General features: G+C 40.4%; 1 protein-coding gene across 3 annotated transcripts in view; it reads right to left on the bottom strand.

Annotated features, from left to right (window-relative positions):
* Positions 1-263: 263 nt before the first annotated feature.
* oclnb (occludin b) overlaps positions 264-21,751 on the bottom strand; it is a 30,669-nt gene continuing 9,181 nt past the window's right edge. For all 3 annotated transcript variants that reach the window (XM_068029582.1, XM_068029580.1, XM_068029579.1), the window contains exons 5-9: positions 6,691-6,824; positions 5,404-5,616; positions 5,131-5,299; positions 3,352-3,393; positions 264-1,525 (exon numbers count right to left, since the gene is read on the bottom strand). In XM_068029582.1, the coding sequence (XP_067885683.1) occupies positions 1,424-1,525; positions 3,352-3,393; positions 5,131-5,299; positions 5,404-5,616; positions 6,691-6,824 (660 nt within the window). In that variant the 3' untranslated portion in view covers positions 264-1,423. The remainder of the gene's footprint in view (positions 1,526-3,351; positions 3,394-5,130; positions 5,300-5,403; positions 5,617-6,690; positions 6,825-21,751) is intronic.

The following is a 21,751-nucleotide window of genomic DNA, read 5'->3' on the forward strand; positions in this document are numbered from 1 at the left end:
ACTACTCCTGTACTCAAATCCTCTTGCGATAAAGGCTAACATACCATTAGCTATCCTAATTGCTTGCTGCACCTGCATGTTAGCTTTCAGTGCCTTAACTTGAAATAACTTGGAGATTTACTAAATTAAAGGTTATATAAATGCAAACTGTTGTACAATAATGATTATTCGTTAAGCAATTGCATAAGAATGGAAATTAGAAAACATTATAACTTTGGCTCAGTAATAAACCATTGGAGCATTTATTTAATGGTTACAGAGGATTTAAAAATACAGATTAAAAATGCATATTACCACCAAGTTTTATCAATAGATAAAAAATTCTTAGTTACAGAATTCATACTGGTAAATGTAAACAGAGCAGGTAGCTACAAAAAGTAATTTAAATGTTTTTATATATTCAGAGGTTTCACTTCAAGACATTCTGCAAGTCGAGTGTCTGAAAATACAGCAAAACTCCTTATAAATGAGAACATTAAAAACAAGACGTATGAATTTATTATAGAAACAAAATATTGTATTTGTCCAATAAAAAATAGTAATCCAAGTTTCAGATGTATTTGCTTGAATTTACCCTGGAGGTAGCTAATCAGCATTACCTGTGTTGATAAATCAGTACTCAACTCCGATGTTTTTGCCAGATAAAATCATCCCTGATTAGTTATCCAGTATTAATTAAAACACAGCATTTTTACATATCCAACAGCTACATTTTCTTGAACTTCAAAAATATATACACAACCATTATTGTGCTTCAACTTTCATTGACTCATATCAACAGATTGTTGTCTGAATAGCTGGTTTATCTGTTGCATCATTGGTAACAGTCTATGGTACATATGCTACTTTTTTCCAATTGCATTATTTGCAGAATGAGATTTTTGAGAACAATATTAATGCTATTTATATGACTGAATAGCATCACAAGCTTGGTTAGGGAATAGGTCCCAATGATTTAGGCAAATCTTTCACAATAATGAGAAATAATCATTGTACATAACAAAATGAACATATATTGACATATAACTTGTTCTATTTAAGCTGATGTACAGGACTTTAGTGAAACTAAATATCAATAATCATTTCAAATACCTGATGCAAAAGTAGATCTTTTGCCCCTATTTACAAATCACACTAAAAATGTCTTCCATCAAACACCATACAAATTACAGCATATGTTTATCAAGTCCTAATTGTTTAAAAATGATCACACCATGCCTCAATAAGAGACAAAAAATATTTGAAACTTTTGTCAGGATCCTGTATAGGAAAATATCTGAAACCACGCAATTATGTCTTTTTGGCGAATAAATACTCCTGGCATTACATTTCATGTGATACAATAAATGGCCACTCTACAGGGAAATGAATGCTCAGCTTTAATTTTCTGTGAAAATATAACAGTAGCTGCAGAATCTGGCATTCAGGATCTCTGGTTGTCATAGTCGCTGACCATTTGCTTAATGTGAGACAATTTCCCCTTAAGCTGCTTGCAAAGCTTCTTCTTATCTCGATAATCGGCAGACTAAGAAAGAAGGAAAGAAAATTGAAAGTGGAAAATTAAATGGAATAGTGTAGGTCAGATGATCGGCGCAACATCGAGGGCCGAAGGGCCTGTACTGCGCTGTAATATTCTAAAAAAAAAAGTCTGGAAAATGTAGTCTAATATTAACTGGAGATAACCAGTATCTACCAAAAATTCTTATGAAAAAAGATAATGTAGACCAGCCAAGTAATCAACTAACAAATTGTGAGAGTCAACTGGATGCTTGAAAGCTTAGTGAAACATTGGTTAGCAAACTGCTGAGCACAGATTCAGCTCATACCTGATGTGATCTCTTCATTGGTTGTAAAGATCTCCAGGAAATGAGTTTAGTCACTCAACTCAGTTCCTTTGTAACACTAAACTGCCTATGCCACAACTAAACTGACAATCTCTTGAAAAGACCAGAGGATGGCTTTTGATTAGTGTAATTTGTTGCAGGAAGATGGAGTATCATGTTAATCTAACCTATGCTCCGAGTTCTTTTTGTTGACAGGCAAAAAGTAGCAAAATTAAATTATTAAAAGCATTGACATATTTCACTTCAAGAAGCAAGAACATTCACAGGGATTATACAAACCTACTGAAGTGAATGGGATCTCAGTGAATATTTGGTACCAGTAAAATCCTCAACTCAGCTAGAAAAGCTACTGCATTTTCTTAAAGCTTATCCAATATTTGTCATCTGCTTACTCTTCCAATCCAATTCTGCTTTTAGAAGTTCTGATGTAAGGGATCACAGCTTCAAATGGTGGCAGAAAGGTGTAGTTTTACCCCTAAATTGATCTGCTAATCTTAGCTGCAAGAAAACATACACCACTGGGAAAGGCACACATACAAACAGCATCTCCCCAGTCTGCATTTTATTGTATCCAACAACCTTTTGCACATTCGGCAGGATCCTCACTACCTTTAACAAAGCAGCAGCTTCATTGAGACAAGCTAAGTAAGAAGAGCCAAATACTAGTATAAAGGAAGTGCTGAAAGAATTATTCCTAGGTACAGTTAAAGGGTTCATAAAGCTCCAGAGGAGCAACTTGAAATTTTCTTGCCACAGGTTATTTCCAAAATTGTTTTTCAAAGTCTGAGACAAATGGTCTACAAAGTTGCAGTGGAGGAGTTGGTAAGCTCCCAAAGCATCATCTACTGACTAGTTGCTTGGTAAGAGAGAATTATAAAGAAAATAATTGATTACATGGATACTAAAACGAAAGCAAGAAATAAAAGAAGAACAGTACAGCACAGGAACAGGCCATTCGGCCCTCCAAGCCTGCGCCGATCTTGATGCTTGTCTAAACTAAAACCTTCTACACTTCCAGGGTCCGTATCCCTCTATTCCCATCCTATTCACGTATTTGTCAAGATGCCTCTTAAACGTCTCTATTTCACCTGCTTCCACCACCTCCCCGGCAACAAGTTCCAGGCACTCACCACCCTCCATGTAAAGAACTTGCCTCGCACATCCCCTCTAAACTTTGCCCCTCTCACCTTAAACCTATGTCCCCTAGTAACTGACTCTTCCACCCTGGGAAAAAGCTTCTGACTATCCACTCTGTCCATGCCGCTCATAACTTTGTAAACCTCTATCATGTCGCCCCTCCACCTCCGTCGTTTTTTTTTTCCAAGAAATTTTCAAGTTGCTCCTCTGGAGCTTTATGAATCCTTTAACTGTACCTAGGAATAATTCTTTCAAAATGTCTGCATTTTGCTAAGTGTATGTGAATATTCCATGTCAATACTAAGAGTTCATCCAATATGATTGAAGTATTTATCAAGCAATTAGTAGATTTAAATTTTAGACTACTCACTTTTTTCATTTCTTTTAATCTATTATATTCAGCAGCAACAGCCTGGAGATAGAAGTAGAAAAGAAACATTAAGCAAAAAGTAATGTTTTCTGGACTTCATGAACATTTTTAACTTTTTGTTTGAATGACTGAATTACATTAGATTCATAAACTACCATGCAAATATACCAAACACTCGCCAAAAGATTGTGAATGCTAAGTCAACTGAAATTTTTAAGACTGAGATCAGCAAGAGTTGTCAGATAAGGGTATCAAGAGATATGGACCAAAGACATGTAAATGGAGCTGAGGTACAGATCAGTCATCTGATTGGATGGCAGAATGGCTCATGGGGCTTAATAGCCTAAATGTTCCTGTGCTCACTCTAAGAAGGAGATAATGCATATTATATTATTGTGTTCTGCCACAGAGTTACAAAATGTGAGCTTACATTCATGATTTCCACATGCTGAGGGAAAACGGTGTCATTTATAAGAATTCATGGGTTCCCGGATGGCTTAGTTGACGAAGACAGCATATAACTGAGCCAGGTTTGATCACCCAATTTTTGGTGAGATAGCTGGGGTTCCACAATTGGCCACAGCATCTCGGGTTTGCGAAAGAGTGGGGGGTGGAGGGGGGCGGGTAAAAATCAGTCAGGTCCCATCCCCAATTGTTATCCCAGAACCCTTTCTGGAAAGTGTGCACATAAGTCAGGTGAGGAGGATGTGATTGGGCTTGGCTGTGATGCTGCCCCTCCCATGTCTATCACCATTTGTTATTAAATTGTACAGATGAAGAATGGCCACTTGAGCAGTGGTCGTTCATGGAGGCCTGCCTCCTCGCCTTGCCCCACGCTTGAGGAGTGGTGACCCTCAAGCTATACATCACCAACTGTTTCTCTAATGGAGAGATGCCTATGGTCCTTTGGGACTATAGCTACAACAACAACCCCAAGAATTAAAGATTTACTAGAAAATGCATAATTGTACTTGAATCTCCTTAATACTGTTCCTCCTGTCAATATTTTGAGATAAATCACAGGTACAGCAAATAGAGCAGTATATTTTCCTTTGGCCTCTACTTCAATGGGAAAAGTCAATGCAAGTGTAAAATGGGGAAATGGGGACCCCCATTTTCATACTCACACCATAGTTTCTGCTCACATCATACATACCCTAATAAGGTTCCCTCTTGCGAGGACCTACATATTTAAATACAAGGAGGAAAAGTAAGCAGTCTCTTGCCAGTGTAAATCAAGATACTAACGCTTAGCTCCAAATGTGAAAAGTAAAACCATGCAAGCAGCACGAAGGTTCCTTGAGGATTGTGTATATCATGCAGTTTGCGTTAATGTGATGCTGTTAAAGTGAGCCCAATGTCCCTGTTCTCAAGTCTCAATTTTAAAGCTGCTCATGCAGTTTTCTGATTGTGGTACACAGCACAAACCTGTTCTCAAGCATAACTGGGAATTAACATGATCATATATGATACGAGAAGAGGGTGATGTATTAGAACAGCAGATATTCTTCTGAGATTATAAAGATTGAGGCATTAAAAACATAGCATGGGTCATCCCAGCATTTTGTAATGACCAGCTCAAGAAGTTTATTAGTACAGCACTCTGAACAGGTTGCACTCTAGTTCCTCAGCCAGGAAATGTAGTGTGGTCAGAGGACATGGACACATTTATTTATTTTACATCTGGCAGTACCACACGAGCTTTTTAAAAAGAGAATTTCTTTTAAGTTTCCTACCTTTGGATTCTTTTCAATGCCCCACCACAGATTCAAGACATACCTGGTATTGCTCATCGTCCTCAGTCTCATCAATCTGCTTGTCCAACTGGGAAAATTGTTTGTTGATTTCATCCAGTTCAGCCTGTAGAAGCTTGTATTGCTGCAGATCATTGTCAAACTCCCTCTTGTAATCTTGTCTCTGTTGGTCTGAAGTGATTGGTGGGTATTGACTGCAAATGAAGTTCAATACTGATTAATACAACAGTTTCATAAAAAGCTGGAAGAGTGTTACATTCTTTCATAATTGGCAAAATGGCCTCAATTTTCTCAGTACCTTTCCAAATCATCGTCATCCAGTTCATCACAGGATTCTGCACCAGTTGTATAACCTGTTTCATAGTCCTCGTTCTCTGGTCTTTTTGCTCTACCAGGTCTCCTCTTCCTGGGTGGCTTCCTCTGAGAGGATGGTTTGCTTTCATCAGACTCTCTGCTGGATGAATTTTGAAATGGCTGCTCACGCATTAGTGGAACTGAAACCTCAGGAACACTGCAACAAAATATTTAAGACAGAAAAATGAAACACATAGGAACATACGAATTAGGAGCAGGAGTAGGCCACTCGGCGCCTTGAGCCTGCTCTGCCATTCAATAAGATCATGACTGATCCGATTGCAACCTCGAATCCACATTCCCGCCTGCCACCAATAACCTTTGACCCCCTTGCTTATCAAGAATCTATCTACCTCTGCCTTAAAACTATTCAAAGACTCTGCTTCCACTGCCTTTTGAGGAAGAGAATTCCAAAGACCCTCAGAAAAAATTTACCATCTCTGTCTTAAATAGTGACCCCCTAGTCCTAGATTCTTCCACATCCACCCCGTCAAGACCCCTCAGAAACTTACATGTTTCAATCAAGTTGCCGCTTACTCTTCTGAACTCCAGCGGATATAAGCCGAGCCTGTCCAACCTTTCCTCATAAGACAACCCGCCCATTCCGGGTATTAGTCTAGTAAACCTTCTCTGAACTGCTTCCAACACATTTACATTCTTCCTTAAATAAGACCAATACTGTACACAGTACTCCAGATGTGGTGTCACCAATGCCTTGTATAACTGAAGCATAACCACCCAACTTTTCCATTCACTTTATACCAGCCAACGTATTCACCCTTTAACAGACAAGTTTGCAACACTTAACATCTGGGATCTGTGGCAATTGAGGTCAAAGTGACCTCAGTATACCACTCTCCTGAAGTGCCTTCAGGAAAAGAACTGACTCACAAAGGAATAATAATTCTATACATATTAGCAGGATTCCAGCATCTCACTAGTTGATCTATATTCCAATATAAATCACGATGTTTAGGAGAGGATGAAAAAGGAAAAAAAAATGCCTAAGTGACTGCTTTTGCACAACCCTAAGGAACTGTTGCCAGGGTATGTAAAATAATGAACAACACCAGGCCTCAAGAGAGCAGAAGTGGATGAGATCATCTTGGTTATATTTGTGAACACTTAAAATTACCAAACAAACCAGTATGATAACACATAGAAGGATGGACTGAAACTACAGGAAGCAAGAAATTATACAAAGCACGAAGTCGGAACAACCTGTACTTACCGAGTTGGTTGGACATCATTAGGCTGCATTCTGTCTTCTCTGTTGGGCTCATAGTTTGGGTCATTCATGGAACCATTAGATTTGTAAGGATATCCATCTTCTAGTTCCTCAGGAACCCCAGACACATTATTCACCTTGAATGGTCAAGAAAATGTGAAAAATACTTTTTTTTCAAAAAAAAAAGGTAACACTTTTGACAATATTTATAGAACATTTAAGTCCTTAGTCTTTTCCAATTAGTTTTTTTTGCAACTTATCTTTGATCAATTCAACCTTGACACCTCAGCTACCAAGTAGCGAGACAAACAGCCCATTCTCAGACTCCCAGTGCTTCTAGCAGCCTGCCATTAGTAATTGCCCACAAGCGACCAACACTGCAGTTTCCACACTTGGCATCTCCCCAGATTGGGAAAATAAGCAGAATGGGGATTGTTCATAGTCACCAATACTGTAACGTGGCGTTATCCAGTAGATTGTATAAAAAATATATTAAAAAAATAGTTTTACACCCCACTTGATTGCCATCAAAATAAGATGGTATATTTTCTAATTTATCGGATCTCAGAATTGAGTACTGGCATACTAGAGATCAATAACATATTATAATAATAATAATAATACTTTTTCTCTGTCCAGACTGTTTTGATTAGTCAGTTTAGGGGCACGCCTGTTGGTGGGTTTATTTGGTGGGTGGTACTTGGCACTCACAGAGGAACTGAGTTTGTGATGCACATTTGCCAATGGTTGGTGGCAATAGCAGCAGCAGTAGGGTGGGGGAGGTTGATGGAGAACAAAAGGCATAATTTAAGGGGAGCCCAACAACAAAGTTACTCCAGCTAGAGAGATCGTTTCTGTGAGGGATAGGCTGGGGATGGCATGGGAGGGGTGGCTGAGATGATGGAATGGGTTAAATGTGGAAAATGGGAGGGACAATTATTTGATGCAACTTATTTGAAAGCTATTGTGTGTGCTAAAAATGAAGATTCACTAGATTTAAATGAAAAAGGTTTAGAAAAGCTGTCAGGTGAATTAAAAGAACATATCAGCCTTGATTCTATAGACAAAGATGATAACAGTCTATACCCTCCAGAGTTTCTACAGAGTCTAACTCCAATGGGCATACCACCACACAAACTTGGGAAGAAGCAGTTACAACATTGCTACACTGCGGGAATCCTAAACAAGGACATTGTCATGGAACATGTTTGGTAGTTAGGAAGCTGTTTTCTTCGATGATGGATGCTGAAATTATAAACAGGCAGAATTCAAGAAAATAGAGCTGTTTATTCCTCAAATAATATTGAGCCCATCAGATGTTAACCTGCCTTTTCAACTCAGGAGTGAATAATTCCCAATTAGACTTTCATATTCTATGACTATAAACAAGTCACAACACCAGACTCTTGACAAAATTTGTATTTATATTCCTAAGCTGTTTTTACACATAGGCAACTTTATGTAGCTTTTTCCAGAGTGAGAAGTTTTGATTCTGTTAAAACCTTTGGTGAGAGAATAACTAGAATCGAGTGAGGTTTCCAAGTGGAAGTAGGCGGTCTTGGTGTTACAGCAGGTATGTCATCAAAAGCTCAGCTTGGGGTCAAACACAACACCAAAGGATGCAAATGGCCAGATTCCAGTTCAGACAGTTGCCAGGGAAAGGATGAAATGACACAAGGAGGTTTACACATTGGCAGCATTGGAAGTTTGAATTTACTTTCTTCAATATCCAAACTTCTCATCCCACGCTTGAACATATTCTTCCCATGTGAGATTCTTAAAGACCATGTAGGCACATTACATTTATTCTGATGAAGGGGCTATAAATGAAGCATTAACCAATCTTTCCTCTTTACAGATGCCAACTTGTGTTTTTCCAGCAATTATTTTGTGTACAATATATACAGGTTAGTTCATTAATATAACCAAGTACTGTACAGATCCAGGCATTAATGTGGAAAAAATTACTTAATCTAAAATTAACTCCTACCAGTAAAAAACATTTTGGTGGCTCCACCTAAATATGCATGATTTCGCTGTCACCAACCCTCGATTCAATTCATCATAAACAGCATCACCCTTGAACATCAGTTTTTTTTTAAAAACTAAAAATCTTACCAATACCAATCACATATAGCTTCAATCATATCCCCTTTCTTGGAATAAACTGACAGGAACCAGACTTAACTGGTCAGAGCAAGGATCCCACCCAGCCATTAATGCCCTTTGTAAAGGGCCTGTAATATAAATGTGACTGTTTGGTGCACCTAAAGGAATTGGTTCCTAAGTCAAGGCATGCTCCAATATACATTGCACAAGTTGATTGGATTTCCAGATTCATTTCTATTTCTGAAGGGTTACTGACCTGAAATGTTAACTCTGCTTCTCTCTCCACAGATGCTGCCAGACCTGCTGAGTATTTCCAGCATTTGTTTGTGTTTCAGATTTCCAGCATCCGCAGTATTTTGCTTTTATTCAATTCTATTTTGACTACGAGTTGAATCAGGATCCTTTTGAAATCAATGATTGTCTCCACTGTCCTTCTGTCCCTGCACACTCTTTAGAAGTCTATTAAGTCTATATTGCCTCTCCTTATCCCTTTTGCCAAATTGTATCACACTTCTCTGTATTAAATTCCATCTGCCAAATTGTCTGCCCAATCTACACGCCTCTCTATGCCCAGTTGCAGTGAATTTATATCATCCTCACCATTTGCCACACCTCCGAGTTTGGTATCATGGGCAAATTTTGAAATTATATTCTGTATTCCAATATCCACAAAGTCATATCAAAAAAGCAGTGGTCCTAGCACTGAACCTTGGGGAACACTACTGTCTAACATCCTCCAATCTGAAAAACAACCATTTACCATGACTCACTGTTTTCTGTCCTTAAACCTATTTTTTTTTTTTAATCCAAGCTGACGCAGACCCTCCTATTCCAGGAGCCTCAATTTTATTAACCAGACTTTTGAGAGATATTTTGTCAAATGCTTTCGTAATATCTATATTAGACAACATCCACTGCTTTCCATTCACCAATCTTCTCTTCAACTTCATGAAAAAATTCTGTTAGATTAAATCAAGCACAATTTCAGTAAGGCTTTTGATAAGGTCCCACATGGGAGATTGGTTAAAAAGGTAAGAGCCCATGGGATCCAGGGCAATTTGGCAAATTGGATCCAAAATTGGCTTAGTGGCAGGAGGCAGAGGTCAAGGGCTGTTTTTGCGATTGGAAGCCTGTGACCAGTGGTGTACCACAGGGATCAGTGCCGGGACCCCTGCTGTTTGTAGTGTATATTAATGATTTAGATGTGAATATAGGAGGTATGATCAGTAAGTTCACAGATGACACGAAAATTGGTGGTGTTGTAAATAGTGAGGAGGAAATCCTTAGATTACAGGGAAATATAGATGGGCTGGTAAGATGGACGGAGCAGTGACAAATGGAATTTAATCCTGAAAAGTGTGAGATAATGCATTTTGGGAGGACTAACAAGGCAAGGGAATATACAATGGATGGTAGGCCCCTAGGAAGTACAGAAGGACCTTGGTGTACTTGTCCATAGATCACTGAAGGCAGCAGCACAGGTAGATAAGGTGGTTAGGAAGGCATATGAGATACTTGCCTTTATTAGCCGAGGCATAGAATACAAGAGCAGGGAGGTGATGATGGAGCTATATAAAACGCTATTTAGGCCACAGCTGCAGTACTGTGTACATTTCTGGTCACCACACTATCGGAAGGATGTGATTGCACTGGAGAGGGTGCAGAGGAGATTCACCAGGATGTTTCAGCTATGAAGAGAGACGGAAAAGGATAGGGTTGTTTTCCTTGGAGCAGAGAAGGCTGAGGGGGGACATGATTGAGGTGTACAAGATTATGAGGGGCATTGATAGGTTAGATAGGAGCAAACTTTTTCCCTTAGCGGAGGGGTCAAGAACCAGGGGGCATAGATTTAGGGTAAGGGGCAGGAGGTTTGGTGGGGGGGATCTGAGGAAAAATTATTTCACCCAGAGGGTGTTGGAATCTGGAATATACTGCCTGAAGAGGTGGTGGAGGCAGGAACCCTCACAACATTTAAGAAGTATTTAGATGAGCACTTGAAACACCATAGCATACAAGGCTACGGGCCAAGTGCAGGAATAGGGGATTAGAATAGCTGGGTGCTAGATGGCCAGCACAGACACAATGGGCCGAATGGCCTGTTTCTGTGCTGTATAACTCTGAGTCTATGATATGCCTTTCATAAATCCGTGCTGGCTCTCCTTAATTAACTCAAACCTCTCCAAGTGCCTGTTTATTTTTTTCTCCCGACTTTCAAAAACCTTACCCACCACTGATGTTAAACTGACCAGCCTGACAAGTTAGAAGGAATGTCCTTACACAATTTCTTGAATAGTGTGTCACATTTGTCATCCTCCAATCCACTGGCGCCTCCCCTGTACAGCCTGGCTACCCGACCCGAACCCGACCAAACCAGACTATATGTGTCGGGTTTGGGTTGGGTCTATATTCGGTGTCCAGCATTCAGGCTCGGGTCAGGTTGGCTGTGGTCAGGTTTTGTTTTGTATTGTTTTCTTTTTAATCTGCGTTTTGATGAGATTTTTTTTCTGTACTAATAACATGTTTGATATTTTCAGGTCAGGTCGTGCATGAAAAGAAATTGAAGGACTTGGGTCCAGGTCAGGCCCAGGTTGGCTGTAGTCAGGTCAGGTTTTAATTTTATAACCGAGCCGGGCTTTACTCCACTGTATATAGAGAAAATTGTAAGATTATGGCAAGTTCTTCCACTATCTCCACCCCTACTTCCTTCAGCAACCTGGGACGTAAGCCACCTGGACCAAGCGACTTATCCACTCTAAACATGCCCAGCCTTTCCAGTACATCCTGCCTATCAATTTTCACCCCATCCATTACCTCTACCATCTCCGCTTCTACCAATATTGGTCAACATACTCTTCCTGAATAAACACTGATACAATATACCAATTCAGTATTCTAGCCTTACCATGCCTCTAAGCATACATCACCCTCTTTGTTTCCAACAGACCCCACCCCACCTCTTACTACCTGCTTACTATTTATATGCCAGTAGATGATGTTTGGATTCCCTTTTAAGTTAACTGCCATTCTATTCCCATTTCCTCTCTTTGCCAGTCATATTTTCCTCTTCACTTCCCCTCTCAACTTATTGTATTTGGCCTGGTTCTTGCTTGAAGAATTCACCAGACACACATTATATACCCTCTTTTTTTGTTTCATCACATTTTCTATCTCCCACATCATCCAAGGAGCCCTGATTTTGTTGAAATGTACCTAGCCTGTACCTGAAGCATCTCCTCCTTAAAGATGACCCATCGTTTTGTTACAATTTTCCTGTCAAATTTTGGTTCCATTTTACCCTGGCTCGATCCCCTCTCATCTCATTGAAGTAAGCCCTCTTCCAATTTCTAAGTTCTACTTTAGGGTGTTCCTTGCTCTATTGCTAATATAAGCTTTATGATACACAGATTACTCTTACCCAAATGTTTTCCCACTTGGTTCACTTGGCCCACCTCACTCGCCAACACCAGATCCAGTAATGCCTCATTCCAAGTTGAATTGAGAACATACTGGTCAAGGAAGTTCTCCTGAACACATTTCAAAAATTCTTCCCCCTCCTTACCCTTACTCTAACATTATTTAGTAATGTCCCTGGACTAGCAAGTCAGAGGCCCAGGCTAGTGCTCTGGGGACATGGGTTCAAATCCCACCACGGCAGATGGTGAAATTTGAATTCAATTAATAAATCTGGAATTTAAAAAAAAAGCTAGTCTAATGGTGACCACTGTCAATTGTTGTAAAAAACCCATCTGGTTTACTAATGTTCTTTAGGGAAGGAAATCTGCCGTTCTTACCTGGTCTGGCCTGCATGTGAGTCCAGACCCACAGCAATGTGGTTGACTCTTAAATGCCCTGTGAAGTGGCCTAGCAAGCCACTCAGTTCACGGGCAATTAGGGATGGGCAATAAATGCTGGCCTTTAAATAAATGCTGGTCTTTGCCCCCACAAGGACATCCTCTCTTTCCAACACTACAATGTCTTCCCTAATCAGTACTGCTACCCCACCTCCCTTTTTATTCCTTCCCTATCTTTTCTGAACACTTGTATCTTTGAATATTTAGTGCCCAATCATCATCATTTGAGAAATTTTGTTGAATGCATCTTGTTAAAACTGCTCCCTACTTCACAGTCATGAATAAATCCAATAAGGAATTCAGGAGAAACATCTTTAGTCAGAGAGTGGTTAGAATGTGGAACTCACTACTACATGGAGTAGTTGAGGGAGACAGCATAAAATGGATTCAAGGGGAAGCCAGGTAAGTACATGAGCGAGAAGGAATAGAAGGATAAATTGATGGGGTTAGATGCAGTAGTGAGGAGACTTGTAAGATGCATCAACACTGACAGACCATTTGGGCTGAATGGTCTGTCTCTGTGCTGGAAATTCTATATAATTCATCCAATTCAAAAATGTACAGGACACCAAGGAGGTCGAAAAATGCAGAGAAGTAATTGAGAACTAGTGATTAGGTGACACCAAACTGTTTCTCCATAGCAACATGCCAGAGATTAGTATTTCAGCATGTGAGCTGTAGGTACAAATCCTTGTGGTACATGTTAGATCACCACATGGTTTTAAACTTTGGGGGTGGGGGGGGGGGGGGGGCGGTGTGGAGACAAATAACGTAAAAGGGAAAGAAAAGAAAGATCTAATCCATTTTAGTTCCTCTTTCCAAAAGTTAGGGTGGCTTTGTGGCTTTTAATTTTTAATGCCAATTTTCTTTATAAATTCATCCTTAATTAAGGTTTCATTCAATCTTTATTTTTTTCTTAAAAGTCATATAGCATAAAAACATATAACTTGAAATGCATATATTATTCCCATGTGATTTTGTAATCTGAAGCACAAACTGACTATAAATTACAGGTTTTTTCCCTTTTAGGACTGGTGAACCTACACTACAGGTTGCATCTGTAGAGTTTATTTTCTTTCTATATTTTCCTCCATTTTCTTGCCTTATTCTTTGTATGGGCCTCTCACGCTCTTTTGTTCTGTTAACAACTTCCCATTGTCTCAGAGAGGATCATATAATCCAACTACTTCTATTGAGCAGTCTGTAGATCACTCAAAGAACAAAGAACAGTACAGCACAGGAACAGGCCATTCGGCCCTCCAAGCCTGCGCCGATCTTGATGCCTGCCTAAACTAAAACCTTCTGCACTTCCGGGGACCGTATCCCTCTATTCCCATCCTATTCATGTATTTGTCAAGATGCCTCATTATCGTACCTGCTTCCACCATCTCCCCCGGCAGCAAGTTCCAGGCACTCATCACCCTCTGTGTAAAGAACTTGCCTCGCACATCCCCTCTAAACTTTGCCCCTCTCACCTTAAACCTATGTCCCCTAGTAACTGACTCTTCCACCCTGGGAAAAAGCTTCTGACTATCCACTCTGTCCATGCCGCTCATAACTTTGTAAACCTCTATCATGTCACCCCTCCACCTCCGTCGTTCCAGTGAAAACAATCAGAGTTTATCCAACCTCAGTTTATTAACTTCTGTTATTGGATTGTCAGTGGCTTCTCTACCCCACTACCCATGTTAAAATATTTGCTTTCAGTTGGAGAAAACGTTATACTCGAAGCAATAACTTGGGTCCCTCAGCATCTGTAAAAACACTATGTATTTGCAGCACTTTGGTTTTGTTTTAAGAAAATTATAAATTACTTTTCCCTTTTCAACTGTACACAATCAACCTGTAAGCAATAAAATTTAACAATTCTCCCAAACAACCTTGGTTTCCAGAGGATAGCAACTTAAACCTTTGCTATACATTGGTACCCAGAAGAAAGATACTGGTATAAGAAAGGAAGGATTGACTGTATTTACATAGCGTCTTTTACAATCTCAGGATCTCCCAAAGCGCTTTACAGCCAAAGAAGGACTTTAAGTGTAATCACTGTTATAATGTCGGAAGCACAGCAGCCAAATTGCACACAGCAAGCTCCCACAAACAGCAATATGATAATGACCAGATAATCTGTTTTAGTGATATTGATTGAGGGATAAATTTAGCAAGGACACCGGGGATATATCTATTTTATCCTGGTGCCAGAATAATAGACCTTAATTTTTATGGGTCTAAGTTTCTGTTGCTAGGATACGAGTGCCAAATTTATAGTGTAAATGCCAGCACTAGTGCGCATTAACAAGTCTCCTGGAATTGAATCTAAATCTTCTTCTTCTTTGGCCTCCTTATCTGGATAAGCGCCTGGAGGTGGTCAGTGGTCCATAATGCCAGCATAAAAGGTGGTTTTATATTGGCCTTAGAGGGGTCCTTTTTCTCAGAGTTCATGGTTGTAACCCGATTGTAAACTTGCCAGATTCATTACAACCATCAATTGGTGGGAAAACTATAATGAAAAACTGCTAATAAATAATCTATGGAGAAAGGTAGGATTAATGTTTCAATTCTATGATCTTTTGTCAGAACCCTGCGTTTTGATGAAGGATCATTGACCTGAAACTACCTTCCTGTATTCACTGATACTTTGTGATCTGTTGCATGTTTTGAGTATTTTCTGGTTTTAATTCAGATTTCTAGCACCTGCACATTTGGCTGTGAAGACTATTTTTGTTTAAATATGAGCCCACAGCAGTCTCCCAGTGCTTGCAAACACAATTTAGTGAAATTAAGTGCTTGTTAGTAAGTTCTTAATACTTTGAAGATGAATGCAGACACAGATGAGGGACACTAGCAATTACAAATTGCTTTTCAATGCGTTGGTTTCAAACATTAAGATGACATTCAGGAATAGCCCACAAAACCAGTTTCTCTAGTTTTCTTTTCAAGTGATTGAAATACCAACAGTCACCATTTCAGGGTTGTTTACAAAATTGAAGTGGGCTAGACAATTCAAAATGGCTTCAGTCAGTAAGAATTCCTGGCCCTTCATTGTTCGGAGGAAACAATGACTGAAGTTGCCAAGATCAAACAGCAATTGAAAAGTTCACTTCCAACAAATACTAGAAGTGGATCTTGTATATGCACTACCATGAGCTACACACTGGGACACAATGGTAATTATGCTTTAAAATAAAACTTTTTGTAAATTGATAATTTTATTCTTTTCCTGGCCTCCAAGGTCTTCCCTCTTCTTAAGGCACCAACTCACAATGGAGTGTAGAACAGAGGACCAACTGGGGAAACAGGACTACTTGTATTTCAAAATTAGTCAATCTGCTCTATTATATACAGAAAAACTGGTTCATTGTAACATCTCATCTCCAACTCGTGGACTAACACCTCCAGCAGAGTTCAGTTAGCAAGTTATACTATTTTCCCCCAACCTGAGGGAGATAAATCTATTCCCTTAATTTAAAGACTTTAAAATTAAGGTAGACAGAAATGGAATTTGTTCAAAACCAAAATACCACCCAGACAAATTAATAAACTGAAATGAAAAAAAAATCAGATTCATTGACTGTAACCTATTTGAATGAAGGCACAGAAACATAAAACAATATTGCTCTTTTCAAATGGAAAAAATATCCCATGGCACTCGAAAGGGGTAAAATGAAGATTGATTGGGCGGTACAGTGGCGCAGTGGTGAGCACCACAGCCTCACAGCTCCAGTGACCCAGGTTCAATTCTGGGTACTGCCTGTGCGGAGTTTGCAAGTTCTCCCTGTGACTACGTGGGTTTTCGTCGGTTGCTCCAGTTTCCTCCCACAGCCAAAGACTTGCAGCTTGATTTGTAAATTGGCCATTATAAATTGCCCCTAGTATTGGTAGGTGGTAGGGAAATTGAGGGGATGTGAGGGGGTAATGGGATTAATGTAGGATTAGTATAAATGGGTGGTTGATGGTCGGCACAGGCTCGGTGGGCCGAAGGGCCTGTTTCAGTGCTGTAAAGAAAAGAAAGAAAAAAAAAGAAAAGAATCTCTAAATAAATAAATAATAAATAAAGCTGTTCTGCACATGTAATTTACCACCGAGTACATGAACAGAGTCAGGGTAAAGAGAAAGTGTTAAATGAGAAATTGTTCATTTCAACCTGTTCCAAATGGAATGCGGTTTTCAACTTAAGACTTAAAATGACTATTAAGTGTAAATATTCAAAAACACTTTACAAAAACTAATTCACTGGTTTAAGAATTTACAAGGGCTTTAATTTCCTGTCCATAGGACAGCCTCATCCCTTTCAGGTATACGGTGAAACCATGCAAATAAACACTGGGATCATATTACAGATTCATCCTTCGAAACTTATTCAGACACACCCAGAAACTGACACGCTGAAAACACAATCTCAGACAGTATTGCACAAAATTCATTTTACCAAGAGCTGGAGTATTTCAACATTCACCACATTTAGCTCAACATATGCAAATTAACACCCATCATTACACAATTGCTTGTACATAACATTTCCAGTATCACAATATTTACCATGATCTTACTCAATGAACGTGACCCTTCTGCAGCAATTAGCAGTCCTCCACTGCAAAGGTGAAAATACAAGTTGTTTTCCAAATATCTTTGGAAAAATTAATAATTCAAACTATATCCTGTTTTTTTTATTTGTTCCCCTGCTCTCTGTCAATTGTAGGGCCCTCAGCTAAGCCAGATTCTATTCTTCTCTAATGTTTACAAAATGGACAGCAATCAAGATCAGGAAATATGATATTTTACCTCCCTCTTACCCCGGAACAGTAAGGACAGTTCTATAATCCTACCATTGCATTACCAACCAATAAACTTTTATGGAGCATCACCCTAATTTCTGAACAATCACATTTGACATGTATACAACTCATTCGGTAGAAATATATTTGTAAACTAAACCGAATACTCGAAAGGTCTGTCACACCAAAAATCCTGGCCCCCACTTAGTATTTATCTTCACAAAGTTTTCCCTTATGTTGTTGGGTCTGTCGGCCCTAGCTCATTTATCCAGAAGGACCATATAGTATGTTTCTCTCTCCAACCATCATTTCAGATTCCAGGGTATTGTTCCCACTACTTTAACCAAAAATCCACTCTGTGCAAAGAACTTCCAGACATTAGTTGACTTTTAAATAGCCTCATTCTGCATTCCCTTTGCCCTGCTGTCATGGTTCAATTTGAAGTGGTGGTTTTCTCTGTACCATTTACTACATACTTCTAGGTGGTCATTTCTTGGTCCGTTGTGAGGGCTGAAAAACCCAAGCTGAATCGGTCTTCCCTCAATTCAGTCCTCCGATGCGAGGGATCACTTCATTCCATTAGATGTGGTCTAATCAGACCCAATAATAATTTGAGAGAGATTTCCTCCAACACGCACTCAACTGCTTTGGCTTTAAATCCATTCGATGATTTTACTCACTAGGCCTTCAGAAGAGTGCTCTTCACTTTTTTTAATTTTATAAACATGAAAGATTTCAAACATTTAGTGTGAAAACCATGAAATAATGCAAGTAGAAGTAATTCAGCAGCCATATGTCACAAGCTACTATTTATACTTTTCTTTCATTTACAATCGATGTTGTCATACAGTTCAACCTCTTCCTTGCACAAATTATAACTTCATGTGGCATCGACCTGAAATGTTAACTTTCTCTTTACAGCTGCTGGATGACGTGTTGAGTATTTCCAGCATTTTCTCTTCCTCAGGTGCATGGGATCACCACAACCTGCAAGTTCCTCTCCAAGTCACACACTATCCTGACTTGGAACTATATCACTGTTTCTTCATCTCTACTGGGTCAAAATCCTCGAACACCCTCCCTAACAGCACTGTGGGTGTACCTACATGACAGACTGCATCAGCTCAAGAAGGTGGTTCACCACCACCACTTTTTCAACTGCAATTAGGGATGGGCAATACATGCTGGCCTTGCCACTGATACTCACAACCCATGAACGAATAAATAAAAAATATTTCATATTTAAAACAGCAACAGCTCATACCTCTCCTTGTAGGATATTCAAACCCACTTCCAGCAGAGATGGTCAGATATCAATGAGCATTTAAAATGCCAGCTGAATTTTCTTCTCCCTGAGGTCAACTGTACCATCCCTATGATTTCCCCAAGATTAACCATCCCAAAGAACAGGGGTCAAGGCTAATTTATATGTTTCAATTCAGTTAGCTGTGGTATTTACGCATTCTATACAAACTTATTCAATTTAAATTGGTGCGAGAATCATGCACATTGAGGAACCAATATGGTAACCATAGATATCTTTAACACAAGCACAAAAAGACAAAAGATCCTACAAATAGGCTGTTGTAAATTAATAGTCATAGATCACCAATTTTGATAACAAGTATGATGAAGCGTTACATCATCCCTATTTGACACCAAGTTTAACAATTCGTAGTAGTAATAACTTTAAAGATAAAAATCCCTTTAATGCAATATTTACAAAACATTAAAAAAAGTAATGTTATATTAGAAATATGCAAAAAAGTTGCAGAAAGGGTACTACTCATTTTATTTATAGTGCTCACACGAAATGTCAGCATGTCAGTTTTGATTATTGCTGAAATTCCACTGTAGATCTTGGTTAAAAGAACATGGAAATGTTTTCATGATGCCAGTGCCAATGGAGGCACTGGGCTGGATTTTACCTTAGGCAGATAGGAATTCACCACCCATGTAAAAGTCAGTGGTGAACCCGCTTCCGCCTAGCCCGGGAATCCATCCCGCATTTTATGTGTACCCGGGCTTTAATTGTCCCGAGGCGGGACTCCCACCCGCTTGAGGGAGGAAGTCCCAACTCATTGAGCTGCCGGCCAATCAGCAGGCCGGCAACTCTTAGTCCCAGCAGCGCCACCGGGAGCGGTGGCCATGCTGGGACTGCAGCCCAGCCGACCAGATGGAGCCAGGAGACGAGGTATGTTGGGCATGCCTCACCAGAGAGATCGGTCCTTCCCTGGTGAAGCTGAAGTGGTCGTTTGGGGGGTGGGTGTCTTGGGTCCCGGGGGTGGGTTGGGAGATAGGGGTGGCCCTCAATCAGGCACCCTGTCACCCTGTGCCTGACTGCCAAGGCGCCCTCCCCCGACACGCGGAAAGGGCGGCAGCTATCGCTGGGCAGCATTTCACGTCCCCAGCACATCCACTTGCGGGCGCGGGCCCTTAAGTGGCCGTTAAGTAGGCCTCCTGGAGCCTCCCACTCAATTTTACACCACCCCCATGCCACCATCCAACCCGCTGGGGTGGTGTAAAATTCAGCCCACCAAGTTTCCCATAGGGAGGAATTACCGGAGATAAATACGTGCAGCTGTTGAAACTTGGATTGGGTCTTCTATTATGTTCTGACTGCTACCAAGTTGATTTCTTAGTCTGTCCATACTGGCCAGCAATGCTAATTCAGTGTTATAGCCCATACAAGACTTTCTTCTCTCTACCCTGTTTGCAAACAAACTCTGGGGAAGGCCTAGATTGTCAGAGCTGTGATTAATGTCTTTATAGAAGTCACCAGTTCTTGCTGAATCCACTCTCAAATCATAAAACGAGTCAAGTTCAGCTTAAGGGGCAGCAGGGTAGGGGTAGATGATGTAGAAAACAGTGGGAGCCCCCATGCCCAAAGAAATACTCTCCTTGTGGATTCCTGCTTCATCTCCTACAAACAACTCCATAGAATGCCAGTCATGTCCTCAAACACACAAAAGAACTCACCATCACCCACATGCATGCCAAGCACAACTGGCTCAAATTGACTTCAGGTTCCTTGTTCCTACCTTCAAATCCATCACCGGTCTCACCCTACAATTTTTCAGTAATCTCCACCATCGGGATGTCCCAACACAGCAACCATTCCTCCAGCATTTTTTTTATTCGTTCAGGGGATGTGGGCGTCGCTGGCTAGGTCAGTATTACTTGCCCATCCCTAATTGCCCTTGAGAAGGTGGTGGTGAGCTGTCTTCTTGAACCACTGCAGTCCTTGGGGTGTAAGTACACCAACAGAGCGGTTAGGAAGGGAGTTCCAGGATTTTAACCCAGCCACAGTGAAGGAATGGCGTTATAGTTCCAAGTCAGGATGGTATGTGGCTTGGAGAGGAACTTGCAGGTGGTGGTGTTCCCATGCATCTGCTGCCCTTGTCCTTCTAGGTGGTAGAGGGCGCGGGTTCGGAAGGTACTGTCAATGGAGCTTTGGTGAGTTGCTCCAGTGCATCTTGTATATGGTACACACTGCTGCCACTGTGCATTAGTGGTGGAGGGATTGAATGTTGAAGGTGGTGGATGGGGTTCCAATTAAGTGGGCTGCTTTGTGCTGGATGGTGTTGAGCTTCTTGAGTGTTGTTGGAGCTGCACCCATCCAAGCAAGTGGAGAGTATTCCATCACCCATCACATTCCTGACTTGTGCCTTGTAGAAGGTGGACAGGATGCGAGTTACTCACCACAGAATTCCTAGCCTCTGACCTGCTCCTGTAGCTACAGCATTTCTGTAGCTGGTCCAGTTCAGTTTCTGGTCAATGGTGACCCCCAGGATGTTGATAGTGGGGGATGGTAATGCCACTGAATGTCAAAGGGAGATTGTTATAGATTCTCTCTTGTTTGAGCTGGTCATTGCCTGGCACTTGTGTGCTGCAAATGTTACTTGCCTCTTATCAGCACAAGCCTAGATGTTGTTCAGGTCTTGCTGCATATAGACATGGGCTACTTCAGTATCTGAGGAGTCACGAATGGCGCTAAACATTGTGCAATCATCAGCGAATATCCCCACGTCTGACTTTATGATGGAGGGAAGGTCCATTTGCCTACTTATTTCTTGCTTCACCAGTGGCAGCTACTCCTTTAGCCACTATGCTCCTGTTCTCTAACGGCCACAACTTCCCTCCCCACTTTTCAAAGCCTCTTAGGCACCATCATCTTTGTTCATGCTTTACCTCTACCATCTTTTCATTTTTTCTTCCTGCTCAGTATCCACTTTTGCTCATTGTCCTATAAAATGCACCAAGATGTTTGTCTCTATGCAAGGAGCTCTATAGTATGCAAGTATTAATGATTTGGACATTTGCAGATGA

This window comes from Heterodontus francisci, chromosome 4 (assembly GCF_036365525.1).
Source record: "Heterodontus francisci isolate sHetFra1 chromosome 4, sHetFra1.hap1, whole genome shotgun sequence".
Lineage (NCBI taxonomy): Eukaryota > Metazoa > Chordata > Chondrichthyes > Heterodontiformes > Heterodontidae > Heterodontus > Heterodontus francisci.